The sequence below is a fragment of the Bos javanicus genome, chromosome 5 (assembly GCF_032452875.1).
Source record: "Bos javanicus breed banteng chromosome 5, ARS-OSU_banteng_1.0, whole genome shotgun sequence".
Lineage (NCBI taxonomy): Eukaryota > Metazoa > Chordata > Mammalia > Artiodactyla > Bovidae > Bos > Bos javanicus.
In genome coordinates, this window is record NC_083872.1 from 2,746,561 (window position 1) to 2,759,902 (window position 13,342).

Below are 13,342 nucleotides of genomic sequence, written 5' to 3' on the forward strand. Positions count from 1 at the left end.
TTCCGATCCCCAATGAAAGGCTATGCCAAATAATATTCAAACTACTGCACAGTTGCACTCATCTCACATGCTAGCAAAGTAATTCTCAAAATTCTCCAAGCCAGGCTTCAACAGTACATGAACTGTGAACTTCCAGATGTTCATGCTGGATTTGGAAAAGGCAGAGGAACCAGAGACCAAATTGCCAACATTTGTTGGATCATCGAAAAAGCAAGAGAGTTCCGGAAAAACATCTATTTCTGCTTTATTGACTATGCCAAAACTTTAGACTCTGTGGATCACAACAAACTGTGGAAAATTCTTAAAGTAATGGGAATATTGATCACTTTACCTGCCTCCTGAGAAATCTGTATGCAGGTCAAGAAGCACCAGTTAGAACTGGACATGGAACAACAGACTGGTTCCAAATTTGGAAAGGAGTATGTCAAAGCTGTATATTGTCACCCCGCTTATTTAACTTATATACAGAGTACATCATGAGAAATGCCAGGCTGGAGGAAGCACAGGCTGGAATCAAGACTGACAGGAGAAATATCAATAACCTCATATATGCAGTTAACATTACCCTTATGGCAGAAAGCAAAAAGGGACTAGGGAGCCTCTTGATGAAAGTGAAAGAGGGGAGTGAAAAAGCTGGCTTAAAACTCAACACTCAGAAAACTAAGATAATGCCATCTGGTCCCATCACTTCATGGCAAATAGATGGGGAAACAGTGGAAACAGTGACAGAATTTTCCTGGGCCCAAAATCACTGCAGATAGTGACTGCAGCCATGAAATTAAAAGACACTTGCTCCTTGGAAGAACAGCTGTGACCAACCTAGATAGCATATTAAAAAGCAGAGACATTACTCTGCCAACAAAGGTCCATCTAGTCAAAGCTATGGTTTTTCCTGTGGTCATGTATGGATATGAAAGTTGGACTATAAACAAAGCTGAGCACCAAAGAATTGATGCTTTTGAACTGTGGTGTTGGAGAAGACTCTTGAGAGTCCCTTGGACTGCAAGGAGATCCAGCCAGTCCATCCTAAAGGATAATCAGTCCTGAGTTTTCATTGGAAGGACTGATGCTGAATCTGAAACTCCAATACTTTGGATCAATACTGATGCAAAGAACTGACTTGTTGGAAAAGACCCTGATGCTGGGAAAGATTGAGGGCAGGAGGAGAAGGGGATGACAGAGGATGAGATGGTTTGATGGCATCACCAACTCAATGGACATGAGTTTGGGTGAATTCTGGGAATTGGTGATGGACAAGGAGGCCTGGTGTGCTGCGGTCCATGGGGTCGCAAAGAGTCAGACACGACTGAGTGGCTGAACTGAACTCCTTCACTAAAACTTTGGCACATATCTGTTCATCATCTCATTCCATACAAATCCTTGTTTATATCCTCAATCATAGTCTTTCACTTAATTTCATTCCTATGATCACATTTTCCTTCCATTTCTCTGTGTCCCTACATGGTCCTCAGAATACCACCTGTTTCAAATGGATTTGACCATTGTCATCTAACTAATACTTTATTTTAAATGTCCCATATCTGCTAATATCATCGTAATCATCTGAAAGATGATTTAAGGCTTTACGATTTAAAATGAATTTTGTTCTATTCTTTACACTAGTCTTTTTCATTTTTATCCTCATTGTTACCATTTGCTTCTGGTTATTTTACTTCCTTCTTGAAGTATTTTAGATGAGTTGTGGCTTTTTTTTTTCTTTTTCTTTTTTTTTTTTTTTATTCTTCCAATTTTATTTTATTTTTAAACTTTACATAATTGTATTAGTTTTGCCAAATATCAAAATGAATCCGCCACAGGTATACATGTGTTCCCCATCCCGAACCCTCCTCCCTCCTCCCTCCCCATACCATCCCTCTGGGCCGTCCCAGTGGACCAGCCCCAAGCATCCAGCATCATGCATCGAACCTGGACTGGCAACTCGTTTCCTACATGATATTTTACATGTTTCATTGCCATTCTCCCACATCTTCCCACCCTCTCCCTCTCCCACAGAGTCCATAACACTGTTCTATACATCAGTGTCTCTTTTGCTGTCTCGTACCTGTACTTTCTTTATAATTTTCACGAGTTGTGGCTTTTTAAACTCTCTTTCCAAAAACCCTTCCCAATCCTCTTTTTTATTGTTGTTGAGTCACTAAGTCATGTCCAACACTCTGTGATCCCATGGACTGTAGCCCACCAGGCTCCTGTGTCCACTCTCTTCCAGAGTTTGCTCAAATCCATGCCCACTGAGTCAGTGATGCTATCTAACCATCTCATCCTTTCCCTCCCCCTTCTCCTTTTGCCTTCATTTTTCTCAGCATCAGCGTCTTTTCCAATGTGTTGGCTCTTTGCATTAGGTGGCCAAAGCATTGGAGCTTCAACTTCAAGTCACTTGTTCCAATGAATATTCAAGAATGATTTCCTTTATAATAGACTGGTTTGATCTCCTTCCAGTTCAAGGGACTCTCAAGTGTCTTCTCAGCACCGCAATTTGAAAGCATCAATTCTTCACTGCCCAGCGCTCTTTATGGTCCAACTCTCACATCTGTACATGACTACTGGAAAAACCATAGCTTTGACTAAATGGACCTTTGCCACAAAAGCGATGTCTCTGCTTTTTAATATATTTTCTTCTTTATAGGTTTGCCATAGCTTTCCTTCCAAGGAGCAAGCATCTTTAAATTTCATGACTGCAGTCACCATTTGCAGTGATTTTAGAGCCCAAGAAAATAAAATCTATAACTGCTTCCACTTTTTTCCCTTCTATTTGCCCCATCCTCTAACAAAGTTCAAATGTGTTAGTCCTGATATTCAATTTTTTCTAACAACTGCTTCAGTTTTATATTTCATTGAATCTTCTGTCACTTAATCGTAAGCCTTTTTTCTTTCAGAATTACCTTCCCCACTTGTGCTTTTCACTTTTGCACCTGCATGATATCACACAAAGGTTGTTCCTCCCATACCATGAACACTGTTTACCTTTGATCATGGAATCCTATCTGTCCTTCAAAGCCCAATGGAAGCGACCCTTCTTCAGATCCTCCTTACCCTTTATCTCTTCAGATAAAATAACCTCCCCCTATTCTGAAACACAGTAAGGTATTTTATTTCTTTTGTCTTCCATCTTATATTATGTTGTATCTTTGCTTGAGTTTAGAGACTCATTACTATTTATGCTTTATAGGATTCTGAAAGTGTCAAAGTGTTAGTTGCTCAGTCGTGTCTGACTGTTTGCTACCCCGTGGATTGTAGCCCACCAGGCTCCTCTGTCCATGGGATTCTCCAGGCAAGAATACTGGAGTGGGTTGCCATTTCCTTCACCAGGGCATCTTCCCAACCCAGGGATTGATGCATTGCATCAGCAGGTCTCCTGCATTGCAGGCAGATGCTTTTTTTTCCAGTTTTTAAAACTTTTTTTATTTTTAAATTTTTTATTTTGTTATTTATTTTATTTATTTTTTTTATTCATCAGAAGCTGAGTAACTAAACCAAGTAACTAAACTAGTTATTTTAAGACCTCTTTGAAAATGGGCTGTATACACTGTGACTTTATTTTTTTTTTTTACTTGTTATTAGTTGTTTGCTTTTTTTAAATTTTATTTTATTTTTAAACTTTACAATATTGTATTGGTTTTGCCAAATATTGAAATGAATCCGCCACAGGTATACATGTGTTCCCCATCCTGAACCCTCCTCCCTCCTCCCTCTCCATACCATCCCTCTGGGTCATCCCATTGCACCAGCTCCAAGCATCCAGTATCGTGCATCGAACTTGGACTGGCGACTCGTTTCATACATGATATTATACATGTTTCAATGCCATTCACCCAAATCATCCCACCCTCCCCTCTCCCACAGAGTCCAAAAGACTGTTCTATACATCAGTGTCTCTTTTGCTGTCTCGTATACAGGGTTATTGTTACCATCTTTCTAAATTCCATATATATGCGTTAGTATACTGTATTGGTGTTTTTCCTTCTGGCTTACTTCACTCTGTATAATAGGCTCCAGTTTCATCCACCTCATTAGAACTGATTCAAATGTATTCTTTTTAATGGCTGAGTAATACTCCATTGTGTATATGTAGCATAGCTTTCTTATCCATTCATCTGCTGATGGACATCTAGGTTGCTTCCATGTCCTGGCTATTTTTAAACTTTTTAAAGTTTCTATTTTATATTATCTACAAAGATTTTCCCTTAACTTAAAAGTTGAACCACTGCAGACAATGATTACTTCATCAAACTTGATTTATAAATAATAATCCATCAGTTTGATGGTAAGAATTTATTGAACCTTTGTCAAGTTTAGTAAAAGGGATTCCAAGTCTTGATTTTTTTCTTTTTGGCGGTAATAGCAAAAAGAATCACTCATGTTACTTCTTTTGCTAGCTGATGCGTTCATGACTTTCAAGGGTCATTAAAAAATAAATAACTTCCAGTTTCAGCAAGCAGAGCTGGGGTAAATTGTGGGACTCGGAAACAGCATATGGAATTATGGGACAGCCCACAAGTTCCTAAATGCCTCTACTAGGTCCAAATATCTTCCACTGCAAGTGAACTGTTAGCATTCTTACTGGATGTTACAAGAAATCAACATATATTTTTTTCAAAACTAAACAATGAAATTCTAGTTTTATGTGCTTCCAGTTGGTAGAAGCAGTAGAAGGGAGGAGGGAATTTGGCCTTTCGGTTCCTCCAGGGCAGCCTTACAGCTGCTCTTGGTGGTGGGCTTGTACCGAGGTCCGTGGGCCGTGTTGGGTGGATGGGTGTACGCCGGCTGAACTCGAGAAGGAGCGATGGTGAAGACGGTCCGCTGCGCTGCTGGAAAACTTGTGTGAAGACTGTGTACTGCAGGCAGGCGTCGTGGAAGGTGGGGTTGGCGCAAGCGTGGTAAATGGCAGACTGCAGGCAGGTTCTTTACCACTCGAGCCACCAGCAAAACCTTATAGGATTCTGAGCATACAATTTTCCTCAATAAGCATATGTTAAAGGAATAAATTAGTTGAGAAGATCTTCCTCTCTTTAAAAGTGATTGCTTATCACTGAGAGTGTGTGTGCGTTAGTCGCTCAGTCGTGTCCGACTCCTTGCGACCCCATGGACTGTAGCCTGCCAGGCTCCGCTGTCCATGGGATTCTCCAGGCAAGAATACTGGAGCGGGTTGCCATTTCCTTCTCCAGGGGATCTTTCTGACCCAGGGATTGAACCTGGGTCTCCTGAATTGCAGGCAGTTTCTTTACCATCTGAGCTACCAGGGAAGCTCTTTGAAAGAGATTACTTATCACTGAAGCATACAATAAGATAAATAAGCTACAGTAATAAACTGTCTCTCCTGCCTGAGTAGTCTTCCAGAAGGCAAAGTAATTGCTATATGTGCAACCTACTTCTCTTTCTCCCTCATCCAGTTATTGTGGTGAGGAAGCACCTCTCTCAGCCAGGCAAATGGAACAGGGGCACCAAGTCATACACACTCCTGCCTCTGGGGGTGTTTACTGTCATTGAGACTGACATGCATGCAAATGCTTGCATGTAAATAAAGGAAATTTTAGCCAGGAACTTATATGAGAAGGATACTACAAATAGAAAAATCACTAAATGAGTAATAGGTTTATAAGCATACTTTTGTAGAATTTTCTTGGTGGAAGTGTTAGTTGCTCAGTTGTGTCTGACTCTTTGCAACCCCGTGGACTGTAGCCCATTTCTGTCCATGGAGTTGTCCAGGCAAGAGTACTGGAATGGGTACCATTCTCTTCTCCAGAGGACCTTCCCCACCCATGGATAGAACCCACATCTCCTGCATTGCAGACAAATTCTTCATTGTCAGCAGGGAAGTCCAGAATATTCTTTATAAAACCATAAAAAAAAAATCACTTAGTAGTTTCTACCCTATCATCTCCCTGAAATTTAGTATAGCAAATATAGTGATACTTTCTTGATTAAATCTCAGAATTATACAAATCTTGCAGAAATAGTATATTTATTTCCCATAAAGCTACTTAGGCTGTGTAACATCCAATTTGTTTGATTGGGGCTGGAATTTTGAATCACAAGTGAGTATAAATTATACTATTACAAAGTACATCTGTGAAAAAATATTTTAAAGACACAGTGGAAAAGGATTTATTGTTTTCTTTTTGAACAAGGGTTTACAGTGAGGTGTGCCTGCATTAAGAAGTGTAATCTTTGTTATAACCCATATAGTAGGTGCTCAGTATATGTTGGCTGCATGATGACAGTTGAAAAACCCATCTGCCTATGAAGTTCTATGAAATAGTGATATTTAAAATTGAGTTTTGGAAAGAAAAGTCTAGTTAAATATAGAGGAATGCATGCATGCTACTCTGGAGAATTTAAAATATTCAAATTGGCAAGACAAACATAGTTTTGAAAAGTTAATTAAATTATACAATATAATCATAAGAGGGAGTCCCATAGTATATAATTTTAAAATATTAAATATATTCCTAGGTTTTCTTTCCTGTTAGTACTCTGCTCTAGCTCAACACAGACAAGAAAACAGACACATTCTTTATGATTACAAAGGACTCTTTTGTCATTAGCCCATGCCAAATTGATAGTTTTTATAGCCTGACAAGAGACCAAGTCTTCATTACCTAAAGGGAAACACTTAAATCATCCGAAGATGGCTCTTCTGTACTGAGGAAAGTTTTCCGTTGACTGCTCGAGATTCTGTCTCACTTCCCAGGTGGCAAGTGTTAGTTTTTCTTCAGAACTGACAATTTCCACCTGGGGGTGGGTAGATTAGATTGGGAATGTATAGGAGGGGAGCTTGTCAAGGAAATTCAAGGAGCAGAATTGATAAAGTCTAAAGGGAATTCTAACCTGGTCCCCAGATTGAATCATAGATGCTCATACTTTATGGATTTATACAACTGTGCAGAAGATACAGAGTAAGAAGCAGAAGAAAGAGCAGAAAGTAGAAGCTGTGGAAGGAAAATATACCAGAAAAGGCATACAACTCTATGGCTTGTCCAGGGAGCCCATCATTTGTTGAGTTGTGAATAAAATACCAATTTGGGGAGCAACTGTGATGATGACTGAATTTTTTTTGAGACATTTCTCTAATGCTGATTCATAGAGCATGAATACTCTACTGCATTAAAATTCTGGAATTACAGGGAGCAGTTCTGGTAACAGTGGAAATTCATTCTTGTGTCTCTGCACTTGTTGTTTCCACCCAGCCCCAGGCTGGATGAGTCTGTATGGGGTTCTTATGATTCTCTTATAAAAAAGAGAAACCTGGAAAGAAATTAGCTATTGATGGGTATGAATTTAACGTGAGTATGAAGTTAGAAATGTAGTTATAAAGGGATTTATTTCCCTTAAAACCAGGCTATCGTTTATTTTGTTTCTTCTTTTTAAAGATTTTTTAAAGTTTATTTATTTTTAATTGAAGAATAATTGCTTTACAGAATTGTGTTGTTTTCTATCATTTATTTTTAAACTTTTGCTCCTTTCAATTTAGTGCTTCATAGTTAAAACAGTTTGCTGCAGATTGAAATATCTTCTTGAAGTCTTATTTATATTTTGCATACAGATTTGTGATAATCTAGGCTTAACCATCAATTCTTGGAATTTTTCGTATTGATTGTATGTCAGCCTTTTCACACTGATATTGTTCTACAATGCAATAACCATTTTCAAAATGAGATAGACTCTTACATTAGTATTTTGTTCTATTGCTCTAAATATTTATCAGCCTCATATATGTTCTATTTGTATATGGATTTATAGAAGACTCTAAAAGGAAAAAACACACAGGAAATAAATATAATTACCTTGATATAATATTGACAGCTAACACTTCTATCATGGTTACTAATTTTTAAACCCCGTTTGAATTGCCTTGCATTCAGTAATGTATTTAAATTTCAGGAAAACCATATAAATTTGGACTATTATTGCTTGTACTTTTCAAGTGAGAAAAGGGAGGGACTTAAGGGCCAAATACTTTTGCTGAGTAAACATGGAGGGTAATGCCAGCACCAGGATTTGAATCCAAGAAATCTGATTCCCTGGCACTTCCTACTCTCCACTTCTATAGCTAAAGGATTCTTGAACGAGCCGGAGATAAAGTATGTAGCTATGTTACTTCAAAGCTATATTTCAGTATGATTATTTATAAGATGGGTGTACCTCCTTTACTAGATTATGAACCTGTGAGTACAAAAACCTTGTTTTATTAACTTTGTCATATATGGTGCTCAGTAAAATTTCTAGTATTCCTGAATTACAACTTATTATTGCTCTGAGATATTTTATTCAAGAGACTTCTACTTCAAAATCATCAGTTTTAGATCCATAAAACTTTTAGATTGACCAAACAAAAAATGCAATTGTAACCTATAATTGAAGTATTGCATCCATAATTCTCTTATTTCTTAACTATTTTTAGGAATAAAATAGCATGAATGAAGACTATTTTTGACTGATATAGAATAATTTTAGAATCATGTTACTTGGTTGAAACTTTTTTCTTTTCTTTTTTAAAAATACTCTTTCTTACAGGGTGCTGCTTTAATTAGAATGCTGGCTAATTTTATGGGCCATTCAGTATTTCAAAGGGGTTTGCAAGTAAGTAAAATGTTTTCTATTTTTGTTTACATTTTTCCTTATTCTTGTGTTTATTTAAAGATATTTCACAGCTTGGGAAATTGCTAATACAAAATTGCTGAATTTTATGGGAAACCATAAGGTAAGTAAGGTAAGCAGTGCCTTACCATACGACAAATGAAAATGGTAGATAAGATTATGTATTAACCCACAAAACTCGAAAGGTTATATCATTTAGAATCTCTTTAATATGCATTTTAAAATTGAAGTAATTTTCAAATATAGCAGATCCTAAATAGTCTATATATGATTTCACAAAAGTCTGTTTCCCTTTTCTTCCATTTAAAAGTTTATATAAAATGAAAGCAAATTATGTTAGCCTTCTTGGAATTATGCATTGTTTGAGAAATTCTTAACACTTTTTCAGATATGTGCCTTTTATGTTGTTTGCTGTTTTAGTGTTGATATACAGAGATTGTTATTTGTTCCAAATATATTAAAGTGTTTTTGTTTTATTAGGAAATACGGTTCTTTAAATAAAGAAGGAAAAAAGAAACAGTTTTATTATAATACATTTATAGTATGAAACATGTAATCTAGGAGTAGATTCTTAGAAAACGAAGATTCTTAAATTCTTGAAAGCAAACACAAATATAGAAAAATAGAATTTTTATTCCATTGAATCTGTTGGAGTAAATCATGTTCCTAGCAGCTGTGATTGATGAATTATTTATGATGCATTCTGCTACTTAGAAGTGTCCTTTAAAGTAAATTGATGTTCACCTGAAATACAATTATGCTAAGACAGAGAGAGCAATCAATCTTATCTTTCTCAGTAAGCTTTTCATTTTGAAATTTAAATAAACTACATATGGGATCAGGTCATGTTTTAGTAGTCTAATTCTATCTTTACCTAAAATAAACTAAATGATAAAATACAAAACAAGAGTTCAAGAATGTTATGACAAAGCTATAAATACTTAACACAAGAGAAAAAATATATATAAATTCCTTGAAGAATAATTTTCCTTAGAAGATATTTTTACCAAATTGTTCCAGCTGGGGTTGGAGTTACTTTAATCAGCTCTTTCCATTAGGGCAACCTTTGGAATCGCTGAATTCCACTGAATCTGTTTGCCAAGTACTAAAGTCTCTATTCTGATCACATAGTTAGGAAAATCTTTTTTTTTTTTCCTCTGTGAGTGACCTCCATGAATATCAACTATCTGGAGAAACGTCCTTCCTTATCCCCACTCCTTTGTTTTTCCCACTGAAGTTGTAGCATGACAGTATAGTTCCAGAAAATAGCTGAGCTTTCATAAGATTTCCACAAATTGAATTTAATTTCCTGGGTAGCAAGCTGATGTGAAATCACTTTCTGTATACAATTTTTATTTAATTTTATTTTTTTCTCATTTGTGTGTTTAGATTTGCTTGGAAGATTGAATAATGATACTTATGTTATCTGGAAAGGATTTTTTTTTTTTTGCAATGTTTTTCTTTTTCTTATCATACTTTCTGTGGTATGCAAAATAGATCAATTTTGAATACAGCCTTTTCTACTGACCTATTCTGTCCAGTTTTATCTGTAACAGTTGGACTCTACCCTCTAACTCCCATGATATTAAACTTTCATGTGAAGCCGGTATTAATGTGTGCCTTTATGCTGTGGTACTCGATTTGGTTAATTTTCAACTGAGGGACTCTGTGTTTGTCAACATTGCATTTCATTTGCCTGTGACATCTCATTGATCAGATAGATCTTTATCCTTCAGTACTTTCCTTGCCGCTTTATTTATACTCATCACTCAAACTGATTTAGTGTATCATCAGCAGTTTGGATTAGTTTACAGTAGATTCCTGTGTCTAGGTGATAAATTATCATCTGTTGTGCATGAAGATGCATGGGATATGGTTTGAAAATGACCTCCTGAACAGACACTTCATGTCACGGTGCTGAGTGGTCACGGAGTTGATATTAATATATTTCCCATCCACAAGCCTCTGGGGAATCTTGGTTTACATGTTGCTGAAAGAGCTAATCTAGACTGTCAGTGCTTATCTCTGCTGGAAAATCTATTAATTGTTTTCATATTAACAATGGCTATTTCTATGTTGACAAGTGGAAGTTTATATTTGCACACAGACCCAGGGTTAGATTTACAAGTGTAGGCATCCTAAATTGCAAATAGTATTTTTTAAATATATTCTCCCCCCATCCCACCATCCTTCTCTTCCTTTCTTCTTCCCTCCCTCCATATTTCCTTTTTTTTTTTTTTTTTTAGTATTTGGACCTTAGCCCTGATATTCCATACCTGAACAATATTATAATGGTGGTTTCTTTTAAAACTTGGTTTCTCTTAAATCTTTTAGTCCTTGTGATTCATCTTAAGCTCTTTTGGGAACAAGGAAAATGTTTTTTTACATTCACAAATAAATAAAACAATATATTTACACAATATAAATTTAAAATATAATAAAAACACATAATAACATTATATAATAGATATAAAGTACAATGTAATATTTATATAATAAATATAATAAAACAATATAAAGGTAGATGAGTTCACATGTTTATATTTAACTTAGCAAGTACCTGAGTATTGATTCAGCTACATATTTCTTAACTTTTATAATATTTTGTATTGGACAACATATTTCAAGTTTCAACTTATACACACATCCCTCAGTAGAAAGGGACTCCAGAGACTTTTTCAGAAAAGTTTTGTTTCTAGTATCCATATAATCCATTCAATCAGCTATCTGAATGTCTGGTAAACGGTTTCATACTGAATAATCACAACTTTCCTTGGTCTGATCTTCTTGATTTTTTGGTCTAATTCCCTTATTTCTTGAATGTTGTGTGATCATTAAATGTTAAATTTTGCATAATTTTTAAAATAAGTTGCCTCAAAAGTTCTTTTAGTATGTAATAGACAGAACACACATTCTGTCTATTTAGACTGTAATAGATAGCGTAGGGCTTCTCAGGTGGCTCATTGGATAAAAAATCCGTCTACAATGCAGGAGACCACCTGCAGTGTAGGAGACTGCCTGCAATGCAGGAAACCCAGGTTCCATCCCTGGGTCAGGAAGATCCCCTGAACAAGGAAATGGCAACCCACTCCAGTATTCTTGCCTGGGAAATCCTATGGACAGGGGAGTCTGGCAGGCTACAGTCCATTAGAGTTGGACATGACTGAAGCGACTGAGCACCGTTAATAAGTCAGTTTCCATTTTGTTTCGATGGTTAAATTGAAAGTCAAATAGAGCAAATGAAGTGTGAACCTTTGTAGATTATGTATGCCACTTGTAAATAATACATTGTTTCAAACACAGAAGTATTTATATTTTTGCAAGTTCTGTATAGCTACTGTTCTTCCATAGTAGATTACCCAAAACGTTTGCTGGAATATTTTGGGACACAAGAGGCAATGGAATAAGTAGGGAGAAACATTTCTTATTCTATTTTTAAACTTTTTATTTTGTGTTGGGGTATAACTGATTAACAGTGTTGTGATAGTTTCAGGTGGACAGCGAAGGGACTCAGCCACACATATACATGTATCCTTTCTCCCTAAACGCCCCTCCCATCCAGGCTTCCAAATAACATTGAGCAGAGTTCCATGTGCTATACAGTAAGTCCTTGTCAGTTATCCATTTTAAATATAGTAGTGTGTACACGTCCATCCCAAACTTCCTAACTATTCCTTCCCCCCATGTTTTCCCCCTGACAACCATTATTCTTGTTCCTAATTAATGATGGGCTTTCTGCTAGTCACTAAGTTCTTTCTGACCTCTGACTTCATAGTTATAAAATGCAAGAGTAGAATTAAAAATAAGATTTTTTCCATCTTATTAATGCATTTTACTAGTTAGAAAATTTGGGTTTGATACTTTAGGACAACTGTTTCAATTGAATGGGAGAATTTAACTAGAGTTCCTGACTCTTCAGTTAATCATCTGCAAAGCGAGACTTATATGGCTTTGACCCTGTTGGGAGAGTTAGAGGAGCAGAAGTCAGGAAAACCACTGCTAGATTTCGAAATTTTGGTATCACAGAGAAAACACCCACACATTCAGTGTAGTTCTAGTCAGGTTTTGGGAGAGCGTGGAATCAGATGTGTTTGTTAATTCACCACTTTAACCCAGAGCCCTGGAGCCTCTCTTCAGTTGCCTTCAGCGCACTGTGTTCTGAGGATCTTAGTTCACCTCATGCTCAGCCTCTATTACTGCAAGAATCACTGAATCTTTCTGAAATGCTCACATCTTTAAGTTCCTAGTTTTCTTAAAGTTTAAGTACACATAGTAATTTGTACCCATATGTACAATGTTTGTACATATGATCAATAAATTTGGATCTACTTCTTCTACCTTGTTTTTATAATTTAAGCTTCCACAGCTCAAATCCGCATTCTTACCTAAGTGCTCTAGACTTATTTTTAAGTAAATTATTCAGAGAAGGATTCTTTTAGATAGAATTATTTCACATGACTTTGACCTTTCTTAGTTGATTTTTACTTGTGTTCATCTCCCTAGTTACATTTTTTTTTATAATTTTTCTTTGAGTTTTTAGAAATAAAAGAATAAAGGTGTAATTTTAATTTTGACATTCTCAGATAACATTGACTCAGTAGCTATTAAAAATAATTAGTACATACTACTACTGTTTTTTTCTTTTCTTTTTTTCAAACAAAACAATATCGCTTTAATGATTTGAACCTGGCAGTACCGTTCTTTACATTGTTAAGAGGCAACACCA

The 13,342-nt window shown here is 36.2% G+C and overlaps 1 protein-coding gene across 1 annotated transcript in view; it reads left to right on the forward strand.

The window, feature by feature from the left end:
• TRHDE (thyrotropin releasing hormone degrading enzyme) overlaps positions 1–13,342 on the forward strand; it is a 447,855-nt gene that overhangs the window by 316,022 nt on the left and 118,491 nt on the right. The window contains exon 7 of the mRNA XM_061415530.1: positions 8,533–8,598. Within this exon, the coding sequence (XP_061271514.1) occupies positions 8,533–8,598 (66 nt within the window). The remainder of the gene's footprint in view (positions 1–8,532; positions 8,599–13,342) is intronic.